Source organism: Osmerus mordax, chromosome 4 (assembly GCF_038355195.1).
Source record: "Osmerus mordax isolate fOsmMor3 chromosome 4, fOsmMor3.pri, whole genome shotgun sequence".
Taxonomy (NCBI): Eukaryota; Metazoa; Chordata; class Actinopteri; order Osmeriformes; family Osmeridae; genus Osmerus; species Osmerus mordax.
Window position 1 is genome coordinate 4,344,247 of NC_090053.1, and position 26,306 is coordinate 4,370,552.

Sequence of the window (26,306 nt, forward strand, 5' to 3'; positions counted from 1 at the left end):
CAGGATTAGAAAACCCGAAAACAAATAAAAGTATTATTGGGAATTTAGAATATGGATCTGTCAAGGTGCATCAAATGATGATGAGCGTGAGGCAGTGTCACCAATGACGTAGTATGCGCGGTCACGTGAATTTGGTCTCCATAAAGCAGCGTTCTTAAGCGATGTGTAGCCTACCGACCGTGATAGACGTGTTTTTGCTATATTAATATTTCTACAGCTACTGAAGGAGAATAAAACTTCACATTTATATACATTGCTGCGACATTTTTTGCCCACCTACGGCCTATTGATTGGACAATTATTATTGTGTGATCCCGATGTGAGTACAATTATTTGTAATTTGTATCTATATTAGACCATTATTTGTATATACGATTTGTTTATACATAAAGCTACGAGCTTTTGCTCGATTAAGTGCATCAGTGCATGTTGGACTTGTTTTTTGGAGTATTCGAGTTAAATTGTTCGGCATTTGACAAACCATCCGTGGCCGTAATGTTTACACTGAGGTTGATGTTATCAGGCTTGAGGATACCTCGGGAGCGAGCCTCTCCATCCCTGTCCAGTGGGAATATTTCGAAAATATGATTTGAGGCATTGTTATTCAATTGCTTCTTTTTCAGACACATTTCAATTTTATATGACCTGAACATGCGAAATGCATGTTGTATAGATTGCCACCAACAACCTAAATGTAGCTTATCGTCAGTGGGAACAGCCTAGACAAGATAACATTTTTACAGTTTTCTCCACAATAATTCATTGGTCACCAAAAGCATTTGGAACGTGTTACCATTGTTGAGGGAGTGGAACGAGGCTGACGGGCTAAGGGGGAACAGATGCTAGCCCAAGTGAAATGTTGTGGTGTTTCCTCCCAGAGCAGTCTGTCTATTCTCCCTGGCCTCCTGCTGTTAACAAGAGCCCTCCTAATGAAGAGCTTGACAGGCTGGTGTCACTGGTTGTTACTACAGCCCTAAACCCACAACTTCATATGTTTGTTTAGGCCACTTTCTGTCATTCTGAATTCCACTGTTTTTGGACAGCTGCCTCCCATACACATACACATACATGTCCCATTATTTGATAAGGAAGAGTAGGACCTACTCTTCTCGAACATCAAGAAATACCTTTTTTTTTACCTTAGTCCTCAGCTCATTTGAAATGCTCGTTCTCTTGATGGTGTACAGAGAGGGGAAAACAGTTTTGACATTGTTATGTGACGCATTAGTGGTAAATATAAAAAATAGGACATTCATGCGTCACTATTGGGAAATATTTCCTGGATATTTCTGTCTTCTTGACAACCACACAAGGAGTTCCTCTTTCCTAACAACCAAAGGGATACTCTGGTTGTCATGTAATGCAGGCAATTTGCTTTTGTAAGCAGGTCGTGGGAGGATATCCGTTGTCTTGAGCCTGATCTTTACTACTTTGATGTTGAAAGTCTGACTGATAAATGCGTTGATCTCTCCAAGAGTTCCTCTTTACGCTGATCCAGTGACGTGTTATGCTTTCACTGTGTAATGTAATGCTAGCAGTTTCATTGTAAATGGAAGTACAGGTTTTTTTTTATCATACGTTATATTGTTTTTAACAACTTGATTTTTTAAATGTATTTAATCTTCTCTCTAGATACGCTGTGCTGCATGTCTTCTGATAAAACAGAGTAGTATTTATTTTATTTTTGTTCAAAGATTGAAACAGCATCTTTAAAATAATTGTTCTCTCCTGTTCAGCAAATGAGGAAAGGATGGTTTGATTTCCGGTCTGAAAAAATGATTGCTATGGTGAGGATTAGTAATGATTCTGAGGTCTCTGTTCGCTATTCAGAGGGGAGTCAGGTGGCTGAGCGGTGAGGGAATCGGGCTAGTAATCCGAAGGTTGCCAGTTCGATTCCCGGTCATGCCAACTGACGTTGTGTCCGTGGGCAAGGCACTTCACCCTACTTGCCTACTTGTACTTACTGTAAGTCGCTCTGGATAAGAGCGTCTGCTAAATGACTAAATGTAAATGTATTCAGGGGGAGGAGGCAGAGGATGATGTGGTAGTTGGAACAGGAGATTAGTTCTATATTTAATCCTAAATCTGTCATGTATTATGTGACACATCTGCTATCCTCGCAGCTGTATATTTAGCAGCATTTATATAATTTAAAATGAAGGTGTGTATGGGGGTAGATCTCTTATTTTCATTTAAATCATCAATGCAGCAGGTGCTCAGTTATCTGTCTGTAGTCTGTGTTAAACTGTGTTATTTTTCATAGGGACAGATTTATAATGAAATGGTCCCATTGTGGAGGTTTTGTTGAATAATTTACATAAATGATGTATCATGTGAATAAGTAATTTGTTCTTTAGCATATTAATAAAATAACTTAGAACATGTACAACATTATAATACATTTATTAGCACAGATGCCACAGTATGAATTTTACCCTTGGTTTATATTTTGATTGCCGCCCCTCTCATACACATTTAATGGAGTGTGGATTTCAGTAATATGACTCTTAGATTGAATCTTTCCAGTCTAACAGCATGATGTGGACTGTTTAGACCTCTAAGCTCAGTGTGTCGTGTGGCAAAGCAGTAGACTCGGCCCAGTGCGTGGAATTCCCCCGCTATATCCAGGTTCTCCTCTTGTGGGTCAGTTTCATTTCTAAGCCTGTAAGCAGTGCTTAGGACTTAGTCGCATGACTCTGGCACATTAGGGAATACCACAGAAAGCCATCAGACTTAAGTCTAATGAAAGATAAGAACTTAAGATGTGGACAGAGAACCTGCCTGCTTGCCTGTCTGCATTCCTGCCCGACTGCCAAGTAGTGACATGTCCAGCACCGAGAAGGGACTTGCTAGATGCTAAGTTCATAGCATCCTTTGGGGAAGTGAAGCCTGCCGCCTGTTTATCAGCAGCAGAGAGGGCAGAGGAGCTGTTGAGGCAGATAAAGCAGGCCCTTTAGCCCAAGCACAATTAGTTACCCTGGTATGGAGCACTCCCCGAGCGCTTGGCTATGTGATATCATCATGAACATAGCTTCCTTCAGTCCCTCACTACTCGATCATTCACAGTATTGTCAAAGCTTTGACATACAGACCTGTCTTGGGACTTGTATTACTCCTGGCCGTTGTCATGTTCTTCAACCTTCTTAAGAAGGGATGTGTTTCACTTCAGATATTCTGTCATGGCATGTACATCCTCGGCACTGCCGACATTTTTGCTGATATATGATGCGGTTGCTTCCAGGAAAGGAATGCATAACTGTTTCCAGATGCTCTCTGCCCCTGTGTTTATGTACAGTGTGTGTATTCGACTTATGGACTGTGTCTCAAACTCAAATTATAACCCTAACCCACTGACAGAAATGAATGACCTAAATACAAAATATTTGTATTCCTTTCCCTGTTTCTTCCTGGCCTCAGTGTGGGAATGGGGACATGATGGAGGACAAAGGACCTCGGGTTGCAGACTACTTTGTGGTTGCTGGCCTCACAGATTCATCGAAGCCCCTGGAAGAGGAGCTCCACTTTGACGATGCCTGCCACAGGTCTGCCAAGCCCAAAGCTCCCATCACTGATGTGGCTGTAGTGATTCGCTCCATGGGGGAGGAGGTGCCCCAGGGCTATACCTGTGTGGATGTCACCCCCTCCGGGCTCTCGGCAGAGCTGAACGGAGCCAGTCTCAGAGGCCCACAGATCTTCCTCTGCTACAAGAGAGGCAAAGATAAGCCACCTCTCACTGATCTCGGGTGAGTAATCTCCTGTCACTGACCCCTCTCTCACCAAGCAGCTGTTATCCCTCCCCCTTAGACTCTTCAATAGCGTCGCTTTACCTTTTTAAGTCAAGTCAAGTCCATTTGTATTTATCCCACTAGGGGAAATTTGTTTGTAATGTAAGTTTAATGAATCTCCAGTCTCTTCCTAGATCATAGAATAGCGCAGTCTCCACTTTTTGTCTACAGTTGCCCCTCACTACCTTTGCCATGACGACAATGTCACAGTAGTGTTTCAATGCGTCCCTTTCAGAGTTCTGTATGAGTGGAAGGAGAAACTGAAGTCTGGCTGTCACATCGTTCAGACCACGCCCTCTGGTCGCCCGGCAAACATAAGCAACTCCTCCTCCCAGCGCATCTACATCACCTACCGCCGTGTCTCCCAGAGCCAGCCACACACCTCATTGGCCGTCACAGATGTTTGTGTCATCGTTCCGGGCAAAGGGGAGACGCCCCCTCACACTTTCTGCAAGGTGGACAAGAACCTCAACAGCAGCATGGTGAGATATTACTAAAATCCATAACATCATGTACACCATGCAAAGATCTTTTCCCCATTTTTATCTAATTGCTTGATCCATGTGACATTTTCAGTGGGGGTCCTCTGTCTACCTGTGTTACAAGAAGTCTGTAGCTAAAACCAACACGATTGCATACAAAGCAGGTAAAGTTATGTTCTTTTTGCTGTATAACAGAAGAGTCTCTAAAGGTCACTAAAGATTCATGATTGTTTGTAATGTTTATTTCTGTGTAGGTCTGCTATGTAGATACCCTGAGGAGGATTATGAGTCATTCCCCCTGCCTGAGCCCGTGCCTTTGTTCTGTCTGCCCATGGGGGCGACCATGGAGTGCTGGCCAGCCCACACCAAACACTCCCTGCCTGTTTTTTCCACATTCGTCCTGACTGGAGCCTCTGGAGAAAAGGTAAAAGACCACCTTCCAGACCTAAATACACACACGGTCAACCTGCTGGACTGCTTTGATGTCGAGCCCGCTGTTACGTCTATAGAAATATGAGACAGACATGATAAATCTTGAAATACTCAGGTGAATACTAAATGTTACAATTAATAGACAATTGTCTGAAAATCGTACACTGAAGGAACTGCACAAACAACTTCCGAGCACTCTTGTCCACAAAACCAAAGCTTCATGAAAGGAAATTTGCCAATCAATAATGGGTTGTCCTGGACTACTTTACAAATCCAGAACATTGTCCTCATCAGTGCACCCAGCTCACCTCATTGAACTTTTTTTCCAGGCTGTTCTCTGGCAGCATAAAACCTGCTAGGTTTTCTTTATTTAGGTGTGATGACTTAAAAAATCTGAGAATATGTTTTATGCTCTGGCTTGATAAAAAAGAAAACTACAGTAATTTGTTGCCACAAAATCGCTTTTTTCCTCAATAAAATATTTGATTTCCCCTTTCAGTTTTTTTTAAAGAGTAGCCAACGTGATTTCTGCATATGCGATACGTGTATTCAAATTCTGGGTCATCTTATATTCTGTGTCTGTTTATGTGTGTGCCTATCATGTTCAGGTGTATGGAGCTGCCATCCAGTTCTACGAGCCCTACCCAGAGGAGAGCCTGACAGAGAGACAGCGCTCTCAGCTGGGTCTCCCAAGCACAGAACTCCGGCCAGAGGATACCAAGACTGTTCACACCAACAAGAGCATCTGCCTGCTGTCTCACTGGCCCTTCTTCGACTCCTTCAGGAGCTTTCTCACCTTCCTCTACCGCTACTCCATCTCTGGACCACATGCTCTGCCTATCGAGAAGTGAGTGCTCTCGATAGTGTTTACAAAGCCTTTGTAAGTCACCACATGTCGGTCGGATGAAGCCTTCCATCTATTCCAAGCAGTCTCACAGTTTTGTTCTCTGTCCACAGGCACATTTCTCACTTCATGTACAAAGTCCCATTTCCCTCCTCACAGAGACCCCGCATCCTAGTTCAGGTGAGCTCTACTTTGGGGTCCCAACAGTGTGCTGGCATAGGTTTCTCTCGTGGTTTGCTTTCGGTTGTAAGTGGCTTTTGGAACTGATAGGTCATGGAGCCCTACCAGGGCTGTATTTGAACAGGGTTGTATGTGACCTAGCGTTTGTTTATGTGCCCTTTACAGCTGTCTCCACACGATAGCCTGATGCTGAGCCAGCCGGTCTCCTCTCCTCTACCCCTCAGGTACTGCAGGACCGTCTGTTTTGCCAGCTAAGAACCACAGAGATGCATACATGTCCTTCTGCACTCTATATACACTAGTTAGTTACAGTAGTTATCTAACTGTTTGGGTGATTCTATGTGTGACAGCGGTGGTAGCCTCTCCACCCTGCTGATGAACCTGGGTCCTAAAAACGCAGCCACCTTGCTGGTGCTGGCAGTCACAGAGCACAAAATCCTGGTCCACTCCCTGCGCCCGGCCGTGCTGACCAGCGTCACCGAGGCCCTGGTGTCGGTGAGCATCCCTGTCTCCTTAGCTGGACCGGAGAGTCGCAGCAGATTAGCGTCCTCAGTGCCACCTGGGTCCCCAAGTCTGGGGAATCTTCTTATTGAGTGTTTCCTCCTCTTGTTCCTTCCAGATGATCTTCCCCTTCCACTGGCCGTGCCCCTACATCCCCCTGTGCCCACTGGCCCTGGCAGACGTGCTTAGTGCCCCCTGTCCCTTCATTGTGGGCTTGGACTCGCGCTACTTCGACCTCTACGTGCCCCCGGCTGACATCAGCTGCGTTGACTTGGACACCAACACCATCTCCTAGTGAGCGACCTCCAACCTTTACTCTGACCTCGACCATCCACATCTTCTCATCTCCAACCAAAAACCCTTACCTCATACCCTTCTCAAGATAAGGCCATTCCAGTGCTGTTTGAGGTTGTCAGTGTCTTTATATCATCACAAACCCCTCTTAAATCACGGTAGAGATAACAGAATGAGGACCTCCTTTCATTTCATTCCAGGTTTAGCATTCCTCCCCCACATGTGTGCTGTAGATGGCTACACTGACCAGAGATTGGCCTGACTCTTTCCACACTCACTCTCTCTCTCTCTCTCACCCATGTTGTCTGTAAAATCTTCCTCCCTATAATGATGAACATGTGTTCTGTTCTCAGCAAAGACGACAAAAGGGCCATGACGTGGAAGATCCTTCCCAGGAGGGCCTGCAAGCATCTCCTCAACACTCTTGGTAAACTCTATCAGCAGCTGGTTGATGGTGAGTGTCAAACAGATATTTATTTTGCATGCCGTAATCCTTTCAACCTTTGGTTTTAAATGATTCAAGATTGGCCTTTACCTCAGATTATTTATTTTTTTGTGCCATAATTAGACATGGGGTCTATCACTTGAGTAACTGTGGTTTATTTGTTTTGGGGTGATTCAGACATTCTATTTGAATGTTGTCTTTTGGTGTGTGGTGCATGTTAGAAGGCTTTGTGTCACAAACAGGCTTAGTCTAACTAAATGTAGTTAAGAGGTTTATAAGTGTGTGGGATTTATGTGTGAGATGGGCTTGAATCCCAGACTTACTGTAGTTGACATGTGAACGTGTGTGTGTGTGTGTGTGTAGTTGGCCAGCTGAACCGTGAGGATGGCCACGCGGAGGACCAAGTTATGACTGACAGGGAGCTCAGCAACGGAAAGAGCCTGCACACTCTGGAGCTGGAGATCCAGGAGGCCTTCCTGCGCTTCATGGCGGCCATCTTGAGGGGCTACCGCTCCTACCTGCTCCCCATCACCCAGGCCCCCTCGGAGAAGACCACAGACGCCAGCTCGCTCTTTGATCTACAAGGTAGGCCTCGACCAGGGAATGTACTGTCCTGACAACATGTTGTTGTTGTTGTTGTTGTTCCTGGTCTTGGGGATTTAGCCATGCAGCAGGTCCGTGTTCAGAGCTCTGGAACCATACCTTCAGAGTCGTGAATCAAACCTGAAATGAGCGTGGCGATCTCTTTTTAAGATCCAGCTGGAATTAGGCCTGGGCGGCATGACATACGACCATGATTAATAGCCATCTCAGAGCAAATCTCGGGAGTGCTCTTACGTAATCCGAGTACATGTTTCTCACTTATGCTGCCCTTGACATGCTGCAGTGTGGTTGTGTATCTGCTAACATCTGTACCTTGACCCCCCGTCTACACAAAGCGAATGATGGATGGCGGAGTTCTGGGAAGCCTAGCCAACCAGGACCGACGCGTTCCTCTCCCTGACGCTTCTCTCACCCGTCTCACCTCACTGTATCTCTCACGCTTTACATAACGTAAGCCTGTGTGCTTTTCTTCCCAGGATTCCTGAAGAGCAGAGACCGATCCCATCAGAAGTTCTACTCCTTCATGATGAAGACTCAGATGTTTATCCGCTTCATCGAGGAGTGTTCCTTCGTCAGTGATAAAGACGCCAGTCTGGCTTTCTTCGACGAGTGTGTAGACAAGGTACGCTGCGCTCCCCTCCCATGCCTCTTGTAAAGTCTCCTAAAGATGGGAGTTAGGGTTAGCCTAACCCTAACCCACATCACTTCAGAGAAAATATTGCTACATCATCCGATTTGTTATTCAGACACCTTGGCTAGACTAACATGAATCACATGGGGATTTTGTAAATGCTTTGCAGCAACCCTTAACCCTTGTGCTGCCTTCGGGTCACATGACCCAAAGGTTCATAACGAACCATCGTTGTGTTTACCCAATTTTACCCAATACAAAAACAAATAAAAATAATTTTCTTTTAACCTTCGCAATGTAGGGGGTCTGAGACAGCCCGACGGTTAAAAGAAAATGCTTCACTTTGTTTTTGTATGCGGTAAAGTTGTCGCAATACAATGGTGGGTCACAATGACTGATGGGTCAGAATGACCCGAAGATAACACAAGGGTTAAGTGGGTACTCTCACTTCTTCCTGAGCTGTTAAACAGAACCCGTTTTTTCTCTAAGTAAACCCCTTGCTTGCTTTTCTCTCTTTCTCTCCTTCCCCATTGCTCTCATATCTGCATCCTTCACTCTTGATATCCTGCTATCTCACCTGATACCTGCTAGACAGCTTAGTTCCAATTTTGTTCTGGGATTGTGGATATGACAAGCTAGGATTTGCATTTCTCGAGTACACATGAACGGACATATAAAGTATAAAGAATATTGATAATGTTAAAAGCTCCATTGTTACATGATAAAGTATCTTATATCTGCATTATGTGCATAGCAATGTACACATTATGAAAATGTTGTCAATGTGAAGAATTGCTACATTAATTGCTACATTGCTGTGTTAAGCATCTGTGAAGTCGTTAGTCATTAGGTTGGGCGGTTGTCAAAAATCAGTTTCTCCCTCCTTGGGAAGTCTCCCTTCCACTGAAGTGACTCACTTCAGTGGAAGCCAGCTATTGTGGGACGTGGTCCATGAATAAGCCATGAGATGGTGAAACTGAGAGAACATGAAAGCTCTTGCAGGCTAGAGTGAGCATTAGCTGTCACTGTGGGTTAGCGATCTTAGTGTGCGTTATTGAATCAAGGGCCATTAAAAGACTAGAAGGGGTAGACATAACTCTTTCCAGTAGACCGAGAGGCAGACATGATTTTGAAGTGCCGGAAAGCCTTTTAAATTCTGCCTCACCTCATAAAAATCCAAAATTGAATAATATGAATAATTTCTTCAAAAATAGATAAAATATGTGAGACTGACTATACTGTGAAAGATAATACATATTATTATTGTGTCAGTGACACCCTAATTACAGTCTATGACTGTGTGAAAGTGTGCTGGAGATCCCGAATGAACTGTCCTCTGTCTCATTGTGTCTACGGGGCTTGTTGAAAGCGGATGTTGTTTCAGTTCCCAACCCCAAGACCCGACCTCAGTGCTAGAGGGCGGCAGTAGACTAATGAGGACGAGGATGGGGAGAGACTTTCATCAAAAGAGACCCGGACTGAAGAGACAGAGAGGCGCAACATGCATCCTGAAATCTAAAAGCAACACAGTCTCACGGAGGTCAAGGGAGTCAGTTGACTGAATCATCCAGCCAGTGACTTGGAAAACATTCAATCACATCCGACTCTGTAGCAGTGAGAAACGTTGAAATGGAGCCACACCATTATAGCAGTTGTTTGTGTCACCATGTGACACACCTGTTTCTTATTAAAGGAGGGACCTGATAGTATTAGGCAACAGTTCAGGTCTGGGTAGTCTAACGGGTTGACTAACGTAAGTGGAACATTCTTCACCCTGAGCTGCTCTCAGTGGAGGTGAGGGCCTTGATTGCTTCTGAAGTAATGAGGGTAGCATCTATCTCCAGACCAGTGACTCAGAGACCGAGGGTTTGTTAGATAATGGGAGAGTGGCAGTCCAGAGCTCGAGCTAGTTCCCTTTTTCTGTAATGGTCTTATGTCCCCGGAGCGACACGGCATTAAGGAATTATCTCCAGGTCAGTGCAGTTAGATTCATTTAGTCTTTGGGCGGGGGAGGGGCAGGGAAGGACTCAGTCGATCAATCCTACTTGGCATCGCAGTAACGGATCTTAAGAAACAATCCCGCTGTGCGTCAACTTGTGTTGCGCATCGAGTTGTCCTCGTCAAGCCCTATCTTGCGGTCTGAGATGGGTCTCTAGCTGCTGCTCCCAGACCAGCCCGCAGCAGAGAGCTCCAGCCTCCCGACCCAGCCTCTATCGCCATTGTGTTCAGGGCAGACAATGAACAGAGGCCTGGTCGATGACGAGTGTCTGTTTCCCCCCCTTCCCCCCCAGATGGACAGCGAGCGGCCAGAGGACAGCAGACTCATTGAGCTGGACGAGTCCCACCGCAGCGAACACACGGTCTACATCAACCCCCCGGAGCTGCCCCCCCCGCCCCCCGGACAGGAGCACCCTCTGTGCTATAGGTACGGCTGACCTGGAAAAACGGAACCCGTGTCCCGGCTTGGCCGGAGCACGCGTTTCTCCGTGCGAGTGAACGCCCACGTGCACAAACACACACCCACGTTTCCCAACCGCCTACGCTCAGTGAGTCACAGAGAGCGTTGCAGTGCCCCGGGCAGCCCGGAGCACAACACAGGGAGAGGCCCGGCTGAATTGGCCTCCATTGTTGGGAGGATTTTCTTCCTGTTGTTGTAGGACTGTGGGAGGATTTAGAGCTGGAACACATCCACTTCAGATCCTTTTTCAGTTCTCCGGCTCCCTTTGCAGTCAAAGCCAAGTCGTTTTTGCATGCGACGGCTGCGCTCGGGTTTGCGTGGGATTGCAAGTGGGTCGGATCTTTGCGCCGCCCCGAGCTGAGTGTGTCTGTCTTTGTGCAGCTATGTCGGCTTCCCCGTGTTGAGGCTTGAGCTGCTAGACCCCCTGGAGGGGCCTGACCCCCCCACCATGAACGCAGCCTCCCGGCACGGCAGCCCCGCCAGCCCCACGGCCATCTTCAGACGCTCCAAACAGGTCAGAACCTCACCCCCCCCCCCCCCCCCCCCCCCGCCTTCACAGCTCTCGCCGTCAGCCCCCAGGCCGTCACTCACCCACCCATCGCTTGGGCCTTTTTTTCCCCAGGAGATCAAATCAGCCCAGCGGATGGCCAAGACCTACTCGTCCATGCCCCAGATGTGGTCCAAGTGTCTGCTGCGCCACTGCTACGGCCTGTGGTTCATCTGCCTGCCCGCCTACGTCAACGCCTGCCACTCCAAGGTGCGGGCGCTGCGCCTGGCCTACGACGTGCTGCGCAGGATGCAGGAGCGCCGGCTGCAGGCCCCTGACGAGGTAGGGAACAGAGACCTCAGATGGACGGGAGCGGTGGGCTCTGCGCGCTGCGGGATCATTGTTGGCCCAGGTGCAGCGTGTGGGTGTGTGATGTTTCCGTACTGTGGGTCTCCCTGCCAGGTGTGTTACCGCGTGCTGATGCAGCTGTGCGGACAGTACGGGCAGCCTGTGTTGGCCGTACGGGTTCTTTTTGAGATGAAGAAAGCGGGGGTTCACCCCAACGCCATCACATATGGTTATTACAACAAGGTAGGTGCTCTAGTTTTACCTTTAGCCTTTAGTCATTTTTGAATTAATGCGTACAACTGTAGAACAGTGACCGAACACAGACATTATGTGATCTGAAATGGGTAACGCCAGGGCAACTTCCCTTCCGTCTCTCACGATGAAACGTGTTTGCGTTTGTGTCGTCCAGGCGGTGTTGGAGAGCACATGGCCCTCCAGCACTAGAGGAGGCTACTTCCTGTGGGGCAAGCTGAGGAACGTGGTCCTGGGGGTGGTCCAGTTCAAACAGGTGGGCAGGAAGCCCCAGTCCCAGCTCCGAGATCCCCACCTCTCAGGTGAGAACACGCCACCCACACACAGACTGACCTCGGGTACTGCCGCACACAGCACTCTGCAGACGTTAGGGGACGTTTGTGTTGAAGGACCGCGCGCACATTGGTATACTGTAGAGATCTTCAAAGGCAGTTTTTTTTTTTTTTTTTTTTTTTTGCCTTGGGGGTTTGAAAAGTATTTTTCTCTTGGCCATGACTTTTCCCCACAAGGAAACCCCATCTCCCCTAAGTGTCGTTGCTGCACAGACAACATGTTCCTGTCGGTACTCTTCATGAGCTGTAACATGAGCCTGTGGTGGGGTCCTCGGGGAAGGCCCCCCAGCCCCCCAGCCCTCCTCTCCTGTTTACTCTAGCCTGCCCTTGCCTTTCCAGGGCCTCCCCTCATGCTCCAACCAGCTCTTAATGAATGAGGCCAATTAGGATGAGAGCAGATGTCTTGCTCCCCCAGCTGTAAGTGCTGGCAGGTCTCTCTTAATGTGACAGCCTTGTTCCCTCAGTAATCCCAGGCCTCATTACAACATATGTACAAGTATCTCGCTAATACAAACACCAAGCCCTTCTGTAGCCAAGAACTCACACACACATTTGTGAACCTTTTTATTTGTTTGGTAAAGGGTGACTTATTGCTGTGTTTGGAATGCCAGTGCTGGTGAGTGGTAGGCAGCTTCTATCATGGCTGACCTCTTGGTTGGATCTCCTCAGACTGCAGTGATCTGGACACGGTGAGCCACGGAAGTGTGGACAGCGCTAACGACTCAGCTGAGCGAGCCTCCATCGACACCGACTTCACCAAGATGGACTCCAGCGATGATGGCTCAAGCACAGGTAGCCGAACCTACTCAACCGCCTCTTTTCATCTCAACCCCGGCTTGTCACATCCGCTCCCGGTGATGAGTTGAGTCCACCACAGTCTCCCACACCCTCCCACAGTCTCCCACACCCTCCCACAGTCTCCCACACTCTCCCTCACCCTCCCACACTCTCCCTCACCCTCCCACACTCTCCCTAACCCTCCCACAGTCTCCCACAGTGTCCCTCATCCTAGTCGAGGGTAGAACTACCTACCCCACTCATTTCAAAGGTTAATCGAGAAAGAAGGAGTAAGAGCAGAGAGCGAGCGAGCGAAGCCCGGTTTCACGGTTGCAGTAACCCGGTCTGGCGTGTGTTTCAGGTGGCCAGTCAGACCAAGGCTATGACTCACTGTCCAAAGAGGAGGAGGAAAGGCTGGGGAGCAGAGAGCGAGGCAGCACCCCAGCTGCGGAGGAAAAGGAGGAGGCTTGTAAGTCATCTCTTGTCCCCTAAGCGGAATCAAATAACCATTTATTGACAATGTAACAAATGTTCTCTCGTTAAGAGCGTATCATCCCTGTGGAGGCCAGATGTCTTCCCAACATGGGTACCATACATAGTTATATTTAGATGGCTGTTTGGTAAGGTTTCAAAGAACCGAATGGTTCAAATTTGTTGTTTTATATTTAACAGCAGTGCTGAACGGCTGAAAAAATTGCCGTCATCATCATACATTTATGTGCCCAACCTGCGCTGAAAGTATTGTGTTATGGTATTTACTTCTAGTGCATCAGCTAACCGCCTGGCTTGTTTTCCACCCACAGTGCCAGAGAGGGAGGGCATGGTTTCTCAGCAGGTCCCAACAGACTCTAAGGATTCCTGTGGACCCCTACCAAAGAAGAGGCCCAACTCCCTGAACCTGTTTGGGGGACAGGGAGCTCCCAGGTCCAGGACTGCTAAGCAGTGCCCCCTAGCTGCAGACAGCAGACTAGGCCGTGCAGAGGCAACAAGCCCCACCACTACCACTGCCAGCCCCACCGCTGAGGAGCAGAGGAAGTCCGCCTCAGAGCTAGGAGAGGCAGAGGGCAGCGGGAACAGACAGAAGCCTGCAGTGGAGAGAAGCCTGAGCTGCACCGGTGCTGTGGTGAAGCCTGACGGGGCGTCCATCGAGAGAAGCATGAGCTGCACCGGTGGGCCAGTGGCGAGGACGGGCGTCCAGACCGGCTCCGACCCTCTGTCCCTGCTGGCGGCAGAGACGGAGCAGGAGGGGGACGACAGCCGCGCCCCCGCCGCCCGCAGGGACCTGGCCGAGGAGATCGAAATGTACATGAACGCCGTCAGCCCCCTGAGCAGCCGTGCGCCCAGCATGGACCTCCAGAGCCCCTCCAGCCCCCTGTTCCACTCCAGCCCCTCCCCGCACAGCTCCCCCAGGCCCCCCCCGCTGGCACGCTCGCATACGCACCTCCCCCTCGTCGCCAAGCCCAGGGAACGCCTGCGGCCCTCGCCGTCGCTCCCCCTGGGGGCCTCGCACAGGGAGCGCCCGTCCTCCCTGGTGTCCCCCTCGTCGCCCAGCCTGTCCTCGTCCTCCTTCTCCATGGACTCCCTGCTCACCCCCACCCTGGACATCTTCAAGAGCAGCGTCATCTCCGCCGGGAAGGGCGTGGCCGAGAAGGCCAGCCGCCTCTACTGCCGCCTGTCCTCCCAGACATCTCTCACACAGGTGCGCCCTCACAGAACACCCCACCACACAGTCCAACATAGAGTAGACTGAAGATTCAGTCTCTAGTCTGAAGGTTTGTTGTTGTGGTAACCCCCTCTCTCTCATCCCCACACCCCCCTCCTATACAGGATGTGAACTACGACCAGATCAGTGTGTCCTCCCTGACCTCAGGAGACCCAGAATGCTCTTCTCTGTTGGAGGGTGACGCCTACCTAGATCCCGAGGGCTTCACCTCCCCCCAGCACGGCAGCGCGTCCCGCCTCAGAAAGTCCACCCTGGACAGCCCCGGCACACCTTCCAGAGTGTTCCGCCACAACTCCTTCTCCAGTAAGTGCTCTGAACAATCCCTCACATCCCGCATTGCATTGATTGTGTAATGACCTCAGGTTTTTAGTAACGACTATGACATGAGTCAGCAAACACAGCAAACGTACTTACTGTAAGTCGCTCTGGATAAGAGCGTCTGCTAAATGACTAAATGTAAATGTAAACAGTCTTCACTGAGTGTGTAGCACAAAGACTGTCATTAGTGAGCGCATGTGAATTATTCAACTGTATTGAGTTGGAGTGGAATTTTCGAGTGCCGCAAACCTTTCTCTCCATCGCAGTTCTCCAACGGTTGCGCAGCAGAATAATGATCTAAATATAGAGGCGTGGAGATTAGCTTGCTGTGTTCACTGTTCAGGCTGTGCCAGGCAGCAGTGGGGCTGACTTGTGGAAGCTCTCTGTCTTTCTCAAGCCTGGGGCCCTATGCCTAGCTCTTTCTTTCTCTCACTCTCTCTCTCTCTCTCACCCACACAGACACACAACAGTGCAGACAAAGCACTCCAGTGATTACAGGCTCTTGGGAATAGGCCCTGCTCTTTCACATCATCATCATCATCCAATATAAGGCCCCATCTGGCTTCAGTTTCCACATATAATCACACAGGAGAGAACCCAGCCAGCCTTGTTGTCCTTACCTGTCATCCTCTATTGTTACCAGGTGGCTTGGTCCCACCAATCAGAGCTGCTCAAACTCCAGACTCCTCCCCAGACGCCGGCCGCTTCCACCTCAATCACAATCACACAGTGGAGGTGAGTCTGTCGCCAGGATGTCCATGAAGCTTAACAGGTCAGAGATGTGGGGGCTGTGTGCCGGCGTCCGGGGTGACTGACGTCTTGTTGTGCCGCGTAGGTGCTGATGTCGAGCTGCTCCTGCTGCAAGACGTGCGACTGTCTGGTGTACGACGAGGAGATCATGGCTGGCTGGACGGCGGACGACTCCAACCTGAACAGCACCTGCCCCTTCTGTGGGACTCCGTTCCTGCCCTTCCTCAACGTGGAGATCAAGGACCTGCGGCCGCTCAGGAGGTAACACACACGCCCGAGCACACACACACATGCACACACACACGCCCGGGCACACACACCGCACATGTCATGTTGACAGTACAGCCATGGATGGTCGTGACATTCACAGACTTCTGTTTGTTTTTCCTTTAGGACCAGTGAGGAGAAGAACCTTCTGGAAAAAGAAGATGTGTCTGCTTCTTGTCATCCGGAGACAGGAACCGAAACACCTCAGACACCCACGGCTTCTGCTGGGATTGTGGCTGGAAATTCACAGGCCTCAGCCCCTGCCCCAGCCTCATCCTCAGCCCCAACTCCAGCCCCTGTGACGATCCCTTACCTAAGCCCCTTGGTCGTGTGGAAGGAACTGGAGAGCCTCCTGGGGAACGAGGGAGATCAGGTCATCACATCCCCCAGCATTGTGGACCAGCATCCCATTGTCTTCTGGAATCTGGTCTGGTACTTCCGCAGGTTAGAGCTACCGAGCAACCTGCCCGCCCTCCTCCTCGCCTCCCAGCACTTCAACCATACAGATCAGGTAGGCAGGCCTGCTGAACCGCTCAGCTCATTTACCCGGTCTTCATGCTTAAGCAGAAACAAGGCTCTACTTTATAGAGCTTAATAGAGGTGCTCTAATGGTAGATTGTGTTCTATTGGCCTGTGCCTTTATCCCTGCAGCCCCTTCAGAGTGTGTCGTCTGAGGACAGCAAAAATGTGCTGGTGAGGATCATGTGGGATAACCTGAAGCTGCACAAAGACCCTGTTCAGCCCTGCTACATCCTGTGGAATGTACAATGTAAGTCCCAAGTCTACAACAAACATTCGGAAGATTGGAAGGGTCCTTAACTTAGCTTGCTATACCTGTCATTATTTGGAACTGAAAGTTCAGTGCCACTGAAGTCAGCTGAAAGGATGGACTGACTGTATGACCTTTGGGGCCGCTGTCCTGTTCCCCTCCTAGGTTCCAGTTCCCTGGTCCGTGCTGGAGCGTGCGAGGAGGGCCAGGTCTTCAGTGTGGAGGCCCTGCAGGCTGTCGTGAGGAGCATCCAGAAGAGTGACGTGTACCAGCCCATGAGCCAGATCATCCAGCTGCTGGGGCCCAAACTGGGCTTCCGAAGGCAGAGGTGAGGAGGAGGAGGCACTGGGAGAAGCGTGATGGAGGATGTGTGTCGTGACGGACGTCATGTAGGCGAGGAGGTTTTGATTGTGGTTTTAACTTGTCTGTGACCTGGATCCCTACAGGAGTCTGTACAGAGATATCCTGTTCCTGGCTCTGGTGGCTCTGGGAAAGAAAAACATTAGTATCGGTGAGTTGAAACAAGAGAAAAATATCAGTTGTCTAGTATCTGTCCTTGGATATGTAGCGTACATACAGTATTACACTAATTATTACCCATACCCTATATCCTCTAACTACTAGATCCGATGTAAGTTCATGTTGTTACAATAGCTATTGCAATGCTTTTACATAGCAGTTAATGTACACTCAATGTAAAGTGTTACCAAATATACACTATGATATAGGTTTCCCCAATAACCCTCAGTACTCATTGACCCTTGCCTTGTCTTCCTGCTGCAGATGCTTTTGACCGCGAGTACAAGATGGCCTACGACCGCCTAACAGCCAATCAGGTCAAACTGACTCACAACTGTGACCGCCCACCAGGTGCTGGGGTCATGGAGTGCAGGAGGACTTTTGGGGAGCTGTGTCTGTGATATCTCTGATGACCTTACACACACACACACACACCTATCCTTTCTCCCGCGCACACAAATCTTTCCCTTCAGGCATTTTATCATACTCAGGACCATTCCACCTGACTGACAAGGACCAATAGGAGCCAGAGTTTAGAAGCACAATTGGGTAGATATACGACAAACAGCCTGTAAAGGTGGCTCTGTTATAGTAGAACAGTATGCCATGGCAGGGCTTGTGTTTTCCTGTGCAGTATTAAGATAATCGCCTGTATTTACACTATTATAACTATAGTAAATGTTTGTATAGTCCATTGTACATTGTATATTTTTTATGATCAATCTCTGGTAGCTGATGAATTTGTTAGAAGGTATGTAGAATGCAACAGTGTGGTTCTGTGTATCAGTGGTCCTGGTGACCATTTTGAAATTTGTCGAGTATGAAGGTACTTGCTTTTAGATGTACATATTTTGCTCAGCACTTTTCCAAGATTAACTTAAACTTTTGTCATTAATCACTCTTTTTAGTTATGAAAAAAATAGGTTAAGCTGTGGTCAGAGAATGCTACGGTCTCTTTATGGTTTGTAACCCTTGCTAAACCAGCCCTAACAACAACCCTAACAACCACTATGGCACTGTCGCAACCTTAAAAATGGTTCTATTCTTCATCTTCAGGAAGGTATTATTAAACATGCTCATACGACCCATTAGGTTCATTGTGTCTCAGAAACATTTCCTAGCTTCAATTGGAAGTGTATTTCTTTTGTACAGACCCTGAAAGTGATCCAATGGTGACCCAAAAAAGGATTGCAAACAAAACATAAAAGGTTTTGGTGGATTTGTTTTCTGGTCCTTTTACTGAAACGTTTTTTTTTCTTCTATATCATCCAGGCCCGATCATACCAAAAGCAGAATCAGGAAATGCATAGTGCGTGCTTTGAGTTAAATCAGTTGCCACAATATTTTCATAAATACATTTGATTTATTGACACATAGATAAATCTATAAAAGAGGATGGTGTCTGATAGTCTGTTGGTTTCTTAGTGTCTTGATTGTACAGTGTCGGTGTTTCAGTGGCACAGTTCAACAATGTAAGAGCTGTGCTGTATTATGTCACACAGACAAGGAAATCAAATCAAATTATTGGCTGTTATTTGCTACATTTACAGAATAGGTTATAGTATAGCAGGATGAAGAACTCTGAGTGTCTTGTTTACTATTTTCAGACACAAAAAACAGTAGCAACAGCCTGTCTACGCCAAGGGAAAATACTTTTTTCTTTTTTACCTGTTTAGCTAACACTATCCTAAGCCACACACATACAATGTTATTGTACTAAGAACCTGCTGACACCTTTAACTGTTTAAGTACAGTTCTGTTGATGTGTGTAGCCCTTGACTGACCAAAACGTCATGTGATGTCCTTACCTGTTGTTTACACTGTTACTCAGTTAGAGAAATGTTTAAAAAAATATTATTTATAATTTTTCACTGGAACTAATTTCTACATTTTATAAAGAAAAACCTTCTTATTAAACGTGGATTAAATGAGTAATATGTTTTGGCTGGTCCTGTGTAAATGGGGGGAAAAATGGTTTCATGTTTAAGCTGGGTGAGCTGTTTTTGTAACATCTGGATGCATACATTCACTAGACTAGTACTCTATGGGCAAACTCATGAGACCATCGAGGACAGTATGTTAACCTGACTTAATCAAAACGAAAAGACAATTCAACTAATGTGCTTCACATAAAGCACGTACACAATTAGTCATCATTAAATCAGTCAGCTAAATATTGAACATCACAAAATCAGAGTGAGTTTAACATACATATTGACAAATGACGTGACAAAATGAATTGGGATCGGACAAATATCTGTGCTAAGTTTATAAAACTAATGCATTGTAGTGATTGGTCCAGTCTGAGTGATATTGACCTATACCATACTGCAGAGATAATATTGTCCAGGTTAAGCTGCCATAGTGACTAACGGTGAGTATCCTAATGTACATTGAGTGCCATAGCCTGTGTATGCTGACACACTGCTGTGGTAATCGATATGGAGCCAGTATAGTATGTCGATTTGCACACGTTCTGTGGATCTCCAGAGCCTAACTCCTCTCCTGACATGGTGGTCATCTCTGGTCCGGCGCTCTCAGATGGACACAGGGCACATGATGATGCGGTCTTCCAGCATCACGCTGAGCACCAGGAACACAAAGTAGAGCAGGAACATGGTGGAGCCCAGCATTTTGTTCATCTTCCACTTGCAGACGGCGATGGAGATGATGACAAACAGGAGCATGAGGAAGAGCAACACGATGGCGCAGAAAAGCCCATTGCTGCTGACCTGCACCGGAGCGAAACCATGGAAACTAGAGTACATCAGCCATGGGACAGGCAGGCTGGGGGGGAGAGATAGAGAGAGGGGGGGGGGGGGGGAGAGAGAGAGAGGGGGAATGTAATGAATCTTCTTGTCACCTGAGACAAGGTCATAAAGTGTATATAATAGCACCATCGAGATGACAAACTGAAATCTTTTTTAGAATGGCTACAGCAGGTTTTGTTGAGCTAACATCAACATCTTTACCCCACTGTGATGTCAAAGATATTGCTCCCCACTGAGCTGGAGACGGCCATGTCTCCCAGACCTTTCCGGGCCACGATCACGCTGGTGATGAGGTCGGGGATAGACGTCCCCGCCGCCAGGATGGTCAGACCCATGATCTCTTCTGAGATTCCGATTGTCTCACCCACCTGGGTAGAAACAGGATACCAGCAGGAAAATCGACAGTTTGGTAAATCTGAAGTTTATATGAGACTCAATCTGCTGGAACATAGTTACCAACTGCAAAGTCTGCATATTTACTCATTCCCTGTTTACTTGCAGCATATACAATATAAATGCACAAAGAGGAAGCCCATCGTCTTCAGGCTTTGGTACAGATGTTGTTATCCAATGTTGTTCCAGTGTGAGGGCTTAATACAGTTACTGGTGCTACTGACCTGATGCGCCCACCACACCATGAGATAGGAAAACACAGCGATCCATGCAATAGAACCTAGGAAGGTCATCGCAAAGAATTTCTTGGATTTCTGGAGAACAAAGAAGAAAAAAGACTGACTTGACTCACAAAATAATGGTTTGTTGGTTGGAAAATTGAATATGAAGATTGAATTTGTGGATTTAATGACTAGCGGGTGACTGGGGCTGTTAATAATCTATTTAGAATATGCCACACTGTGTGTTTCTGGGATTTGCAGAAAGCTCACCCTAACCCTGTATTCTAAGCAAACCCTATGCCCACGGCTGGTCCTTCCTATAGGCGACAAAGGCAGCCGCCTAGGGCGGCATGAAGAGGGGGGCGGCATTTTCCGAAGTGCACCACGATTTGCGCTCCGTGTGTGTGTGTGTGTGTGGGGGGGTAGGGGGTGCTGGTGCTTGTGATAAATCTTGCCTAGGGCGCCAAATGTGCTAGGACCGGTACTGCCTATGCCTATCCTTAGAAATCAAAAACACAGCTACAAGGTGTCTGATAATGCCAAAGCTCTAACCATCTTTAGCATAATCTTGTTTTAAACACCGATGCGGTGGAGTACATTCTAATGAGTGTATCTGGGATTTGCTAGAAACCTAACCCAAGCCTGAGGTGTTTTCTGCACGAGTCTTACTGGGTTGCGGACATCCGGAACTGTCAGCCACAGAGGGAAGATTATGGGCAGCAGGAAAAGATAGGTGGCTTGTTTACGTGGTGTTTCCGGCCACTCTAAAGACAAAGGTTCATCATTTTCATCTTCATTATCCTCTTTGTCTTCAACGGCATCATGCTCAGCTTCCTCTTCATCCTCACTGTCTTCATCACTGTCCTCTTCGCTGTCATCATCCTCATCATCACTGTCATCAGAGCTGTCAGAGCCACCCTCTCCCTTAGCCTCCTCATCATCCTCGGACAATAAACCAACAGATAGATAGACAGGCAGAGAAGCAAGCAGGCAAACAGGCAGAAAGGCAGATAGGCATGAAGGCAAACAATAGAAAAATTACTCACAAACAACAAACAAAAGTCATACAACCTAAGACCAATATCAGTAAGTAAAGCTTTATCAGCTATCCCCCTAAAGAACCCGTTGGCCTAAGAAAACACATCGGTACACATTGTACTGAGACTCTCACATAGACAGGTATCAAAGAGAGACTTCTGGGTCTGTGCTTTTTAAGAACCACCAGGTTATAGGTGGCTCCTACCTTCAGGCTCCCAGGCTGCTCCTTCACAGCAGGCTCCTTGGGCGGGTCGCTTTTTTTTTCTCCCTCTGGGGCAATAGCATAGGGAATAAACAAACACAGCCTTAAGCAAAAACTTGTCATCTGGACATGTGGCAGCAAGAGGTACCGACTGTGGGGAATCTGGTAGTAAACAGTCAGTTAGCGACTGTGTCCATTGTCAAAATAAAGCACTCTAGTGAGCAGTAAGTATTGCGCGTTCAAGTTAGCACGTTGCAAGAATGTCGCACAATGGCCTCACTGATAATTCTTACTCCATACAGCCTTGTATATTTCCGCTAATACACTGAAATGTTCTAATGATGCTCTATATCTGGGGAGATCAACACATTAATCAACACACTACAAGACCTGGCAGGAAGGAATATCATGTGTCTGTCTCTATCATGAGCTGACAGCCCACTGAGCTTTCCGTCCATCAGAAATCATCACATCATAAACACTGCTTTCTCATTCGTTGAGCTAATCCGTCTCACCGTCAGCTTTGGGTTTTGTCTCCACTTTCCCCCTGGCCATGCTGTTCAGAATCTCTGCCTTTTCCTTAAACTTTCCTGTAGACAACCAAGCTATTATTAAGATTGAGTATGATGCAGGTGAATAGGTAAAGGTTCAATTTAGTTCACTATGGCGACGTGATACACATTACCACAGATCGGCACAAAAGCAACTTCAGAATAATGGTGAAAATACAGCAGGAAGAAGCAGCAAAGTTGTCTATCAGCAAAAACATTCAGTGTGATTTCACATCCCCAATACAACAGCATGAACACACATCCCAACACAGCTAATTTGTTAGGGGAACTTACCTTTCCCCTACTCTAATCTGCCAACATGAGCATCTTCATTTATTACAGTTTTTTAACAGGGAGATGACTAATGCATACAGAACTTCTAATTTGTCCTTTTCAACCTGTCTCACCGATCTTGTCAGCTCATCTCAATGAAAGGGATACTCGCAGCATGGGTAGATGTATATAATCGTAGTGGTTTCTGTCAATCTAACCATGGCAACAGTTACAGTATGCCATTTGGTAGCTCAAACTCGTACCCCACCTAAACGTAAAAATAATACCCCTCTCTACTGTAATATACATACAGTCCCCAAGGAATAACAATTTGATCAGATTTGATTGCAAACTGTGATGTAAAATATATTTAACGTGTTTTGTCACAGGTGTTGGGTAACTCAGTGGGCTACCAGGCCAGTGGTCTCAATGGACATGAAAAGGTATGAATGATGGCGCTATTGAGATAAAGAAATTGGTCAGGTAGAAGCTGGCAGTGATCCAGCTTTTATGAGCTCAATCCAAAGCTGATTACTGGACCTCAATCTGTGCAGTGTTGAGGGCCTGAGCCCGGGCCCTGGGCCCCAGGTCACTATACATACACTGTACAAGGTTACAGAACCCAATAGAAGGCAAATAGACATGCTTCACATGACCCAATGTGATGACTTGTGACATACGAGTTAGACATATGCAAATGTCCCGTATCCCATGAGCCTTTTCACCTCCTTCATCACTACACAACTGAATCACTCCATACAGTGGACTGACAAGTATTTATCTGCTTAGCATCAGGACTTAGTGGTATCTCCATTTGGAACACAATGCTAATCCATTTTATTGACAGAAGGACAAAGGGACTGTCCATGATGCACAGTGCACACTGTCGTCAGGACAAATTGAAAGGGCTGGAAACATTGGTATAGTTTGTTACTCTGCTTTAATGACAACTAACCTTCACCTAAAGGGTCTAGCGTGTGGATCATCAGCTGGAAGATGGTGGTCCTCATGGTGCTGTTGTGCAGGGAGGCTGAGCTTCCGCCTCGCTGAAGGGCTGGCTTCAACTCGAGAAAAAGAACGAGATCTAAAGTCATAATGGCGGAGGGAACCACAAGTCTACAGAACCCTCCGCACACAATCAATATCCTACTGAACACATTTAGCATCTCTAGCTTTAGTTTATTTGTGAGGTCCAGTGGATGTACCTTCAGTCGATTCTTGTTATCTGGTTCGGGAGGTGGGTTCTCTTCGACTGATGCCACGTCATTCTGTATACAACACCAAACAGACCAATATCATACCAGCATATACATGCTGAGAAGGCTTACATGGTGGCAATAGAATGATTCCATGGCAATCAGTATACATCTGTCTAGTATACAGCCATGTTGCGTTTCAATTTCCTGAACTCCCTCGATGAAATGTGATATGGTTTAAGTGGGGCATACAATAATGTAATGTTGTGTACAAAGAAAGATAATGTAAATCACCATCAATGTGTGCCGTTTTTGTAAGGCCTGTTAGTTTCACTATTCAGCTGAACAGAAACCTCTGACCAAGCACTAGTGAGTTTAAGTACTGTGTATACAGTAAGCTTCAATCACACTTACCAGAGTTAAACACTGTATATGTTATAGCTACGGTATGTCCTTTACAACCTAAAGGATTAGGGGTTATGGTAGGTGATGATTGGCTTTGGGTCTACAGGGCCTAAGTGAGTATGATTCTCCCACTCTGGTACCATGATTTACTTTATCTAAAAACCATAGGTGTACAGAGCTGTCACGGCAGATAAGCAGATGTGATGATCTCCTTGAGTAAAACAACAATAACAACTATTCTGCTCTCATATATTCGCTGCATATCAATGAGTGAGCAGCCAGACATGCATTAAGCTGTGCCAAATAAACACTGGAACATCATAAAAAGAATGTTTTTGAAACAGCGTGAGAGGTTGCTGTTTCTGATTCCCTAGGAAAATATTGACACTCGCTTTCATGTTGCTGCCACAAATTCAATTTGTTCGTTCTTCAGCTTCAGTATTCAGTGTACGCCGTTTTCAAGCTGTTTTACGATAGGTTTCAAATGTGGATTTTACTAGCTTGATAAAGCAGAGGAACACTTACCTTGTCAGGTTCCTCGATAGCGATGACTTTCATAATGCTCTTGTGTTTCATAAGTTGGGACTTGAAGGCACGCTCTATTTGTACATTGAACTTCATAAAGCACACATAAGAGGTGTACCCACACACCAGCATTACACTCTCCCACCACATGATGGTATTATCCAGAAAGAAAATGATGAGCATGATCAGATCGATGATGTAGAAAGACACATCGCGGAACAGAGGCCACCAGGTGAGATGGAGCATCTCTCTGGAGAAGACGGCACACATGCCAATCACAAACAGAATGTTGAAGACCGCTGAGCCCACGATGGTGCCGATGCCAACGTTGCTGTGTGAGATAAAGACACCGATCAGGGAGGTGAAGAGTTCCGGGGCAGAGCCCCCTGCAGCCATGAAGGTGGCCCCTGCCACGTCGTCGGAGATGGCCAGTTTGTCTGTAATCACTCCCAAGGCTGGAACGAAGAACTCATCACACACGATGGCAAGGGAAACAAACATGTAGATCATTCCACTGATGTGTAGGATCACCCAGCCTCTCCTACGGTCTTCCACAGTGAATAGGTCCTGGGGGTAGTCTCCCTTTATGTGTGGGGCATCCCCAGGGGCCGAGAGCGTGGTGTTGGGTACTGCGGATGTTGGTGGGGGTGTGGGAGCCTCTGTGGGCTTGGGTGGTGCCGGATCCACATAGATACAGTGCACGATAATCCGTTTTGTAGTTGTGGATGGGGTATCCTCTGTGGTGGTCATGAAAGTCGTGGTATCAGAAGTCATTTCAAAGGGTAATGCCTCTGGTGTTGTATGGCCTGACAGCTCGTCCACTTCGGAATGAGTGTTGAGGTCCACTTCCTCCACAGTCCTGGTTTGAGCTTCCAATGTATCTGTTTGGACCACTTGAGGATCCTCGCCCATCTGTGAAGCTGCCCAGGACTCTGACATTCTGGCACTGATGGTCAACTGATATACGCAACATATCAAGAGCCCAGAAATGAGGAACAGAACACGGCTCAGCTGGAGTCGTTTCCTTCGTGTACAATACATATTCCCCTGTGCTGTACTGCTATTGGCTATAGAGAATTAGGTTGCATATAGGAGCAAGAGTGAAGGATAAATCCACAATGTCTCCCCAAAAGTCAATGGGGTGATACAATGCAGGACCCAGATGAATCATGTCATAATCAAACCATTGGATTTCGTGGCCTGTTTTAAAAGCAAGAAAACATCAAGGATTCAAGTGATTATCTGGTGGAATTAAGTGGCACAAAAATGTTGGTCTTTTGATTTACATGCATAAGGTATTCTTTTTGGACTGTGCTTTAGACACAATTCAGTCCTACAACACATTCATATCCCATAATACCCCTCACCTTGCTGTCTGTTGTAATTGTTTGAAACTAAATGACACAGCAAACATGAACAAATATTGACACTACAGAAAGACCAACGACAAGTAGTAAGTCTAATACAGTAATGCTGATCATAAAAAGATGTACACTTTTTCAAGTTTTACATATTCACCTTTTCAGTCTCAAAC

The 26,306-nt window shown here is 47.1% G+C and overlaps 2 protein-coding genes across 2 annotated transcripts; one reads left to right on the forward strand and one right to left on the reverse strand.

Moving 5' to 3' along the window:
- The first annotated feature begins 234 nt into the window (after positions 1–234).
- On the forward strand, positions 235–19,110 carry dennd4a (DENN/MADD domain containing 4A). Its single transcript, XM_067234454.1, has 29 exons — positions 235–319; positions 3,418–3,743; positions 4,021–4,267; positions 4,362–4,431; positions 4,522–4,691; positions 5,308–5,546; positions 5,657–5,723; positions 5,889–5,947; positions 6,074–6,218; positions 6,343–6,518; positions 6,872–6,972; positions 7,327–7,548; positions 8,043–8,188; positions 10,489–10,622; positions 11,037–11,169; positions 11,278–11,484; positions 11,605–11,733; positions 11,900–12,044; positions 12,744–12,866; positions 13,213–13,320; positions 13,655–14,550; positions 14,679–14,877; positions 15,536–15,627; positions 15,728–15,903; positions 16,036–16,420; positions 16,561–16,678; positions 16,844–17,006; positions 17,125–17,189; positions 17,462–19,110. The coding sequence occupies exons 2-29, from the start codon at positions 3,433–3,435 to the stop codon at positions 17,596–17,598; spliced, it is 5,163 nt and encodes a 1,720-aa protein (XP_067090555.1). The 5' UTR covers positions 235–319; positions 3,418–3,432; the 3' UTR covers positions 17,599–19,110.
- Positions 19,111–19,734: 624 nt separating this feature from the next.
- On the reverse strand, positions 19,735–25,813 carry slc24a1 (solute carrier family 24 member 1). Its single transcript, XM_067235112.1, has 8 exons — positions 24,773–25,813; positions 23,852–23,914; positions 23,602–23,710; positions 22,363–22,412; positions 21,252–21,524; positions 20,586–20,675; positions 20,170–20,336; positions 19,735–19,984 (listed from the first exon to the last, which is right to left on the reverse strand). The coding sequence occupies exons 1-8, from the start codon at positions 25,811–25,813 to the stop codon at positions 19,735–19,737; spliced, it is 2,043 nt and encodes a 680-aa protein (XP_067091213.1).
- Positions 25,814–26,306: the final 493 nt, after the last annotated feature.

Excerpts from the sequence above, each read along its gene's own strand:
- dennd4a (XM_067234454.1), top strand. The coding sequence starts at position 3,433 with ATGATGGAGGACAAAGGACCTCGGGTTGCAGACTACTTTGTGGTTGCT. Across the intron at positions 6,519-6,871 it reads GACACCAACACCATCTCCTA|CAAAGACGACAAAAGGGCCA; the intron begins GTGAGCGACCTC and ends TTCTGTTCTCAG. Across the intron at positions 8,189-10,488 it reads TCGACGAGTGTGTAGACAAG|ATGGACAGCGAGCGGCCAGA; the intron begins GTACGCTGCGCT and ends CTTCCCCCCCAG.
- slc24a1 (XM_067235112.1), bottom strand. The coding sequence starts at position 25,813 with ATGTATTGTACACGAAGGAAACGACTCCAGCTGAGCCGTGTTCTGTTC. Across the intron at positions 22,413-23,601 it reads GCTAGACCCTTTAGGTGAAG|GAAAGTTTAAGGAAAAGGCA; the intron begins GTTAGTTGTCAT and ends GGTTGTCTACAG. Across the intron at positions 21,525-22,362 it reads ACAGCATGGCCAGGGGGAAA|GATGATGAGGAGGCTAAGGG; the intron begins GTGGAGACAAAA and ends TTATTGTCCGAG.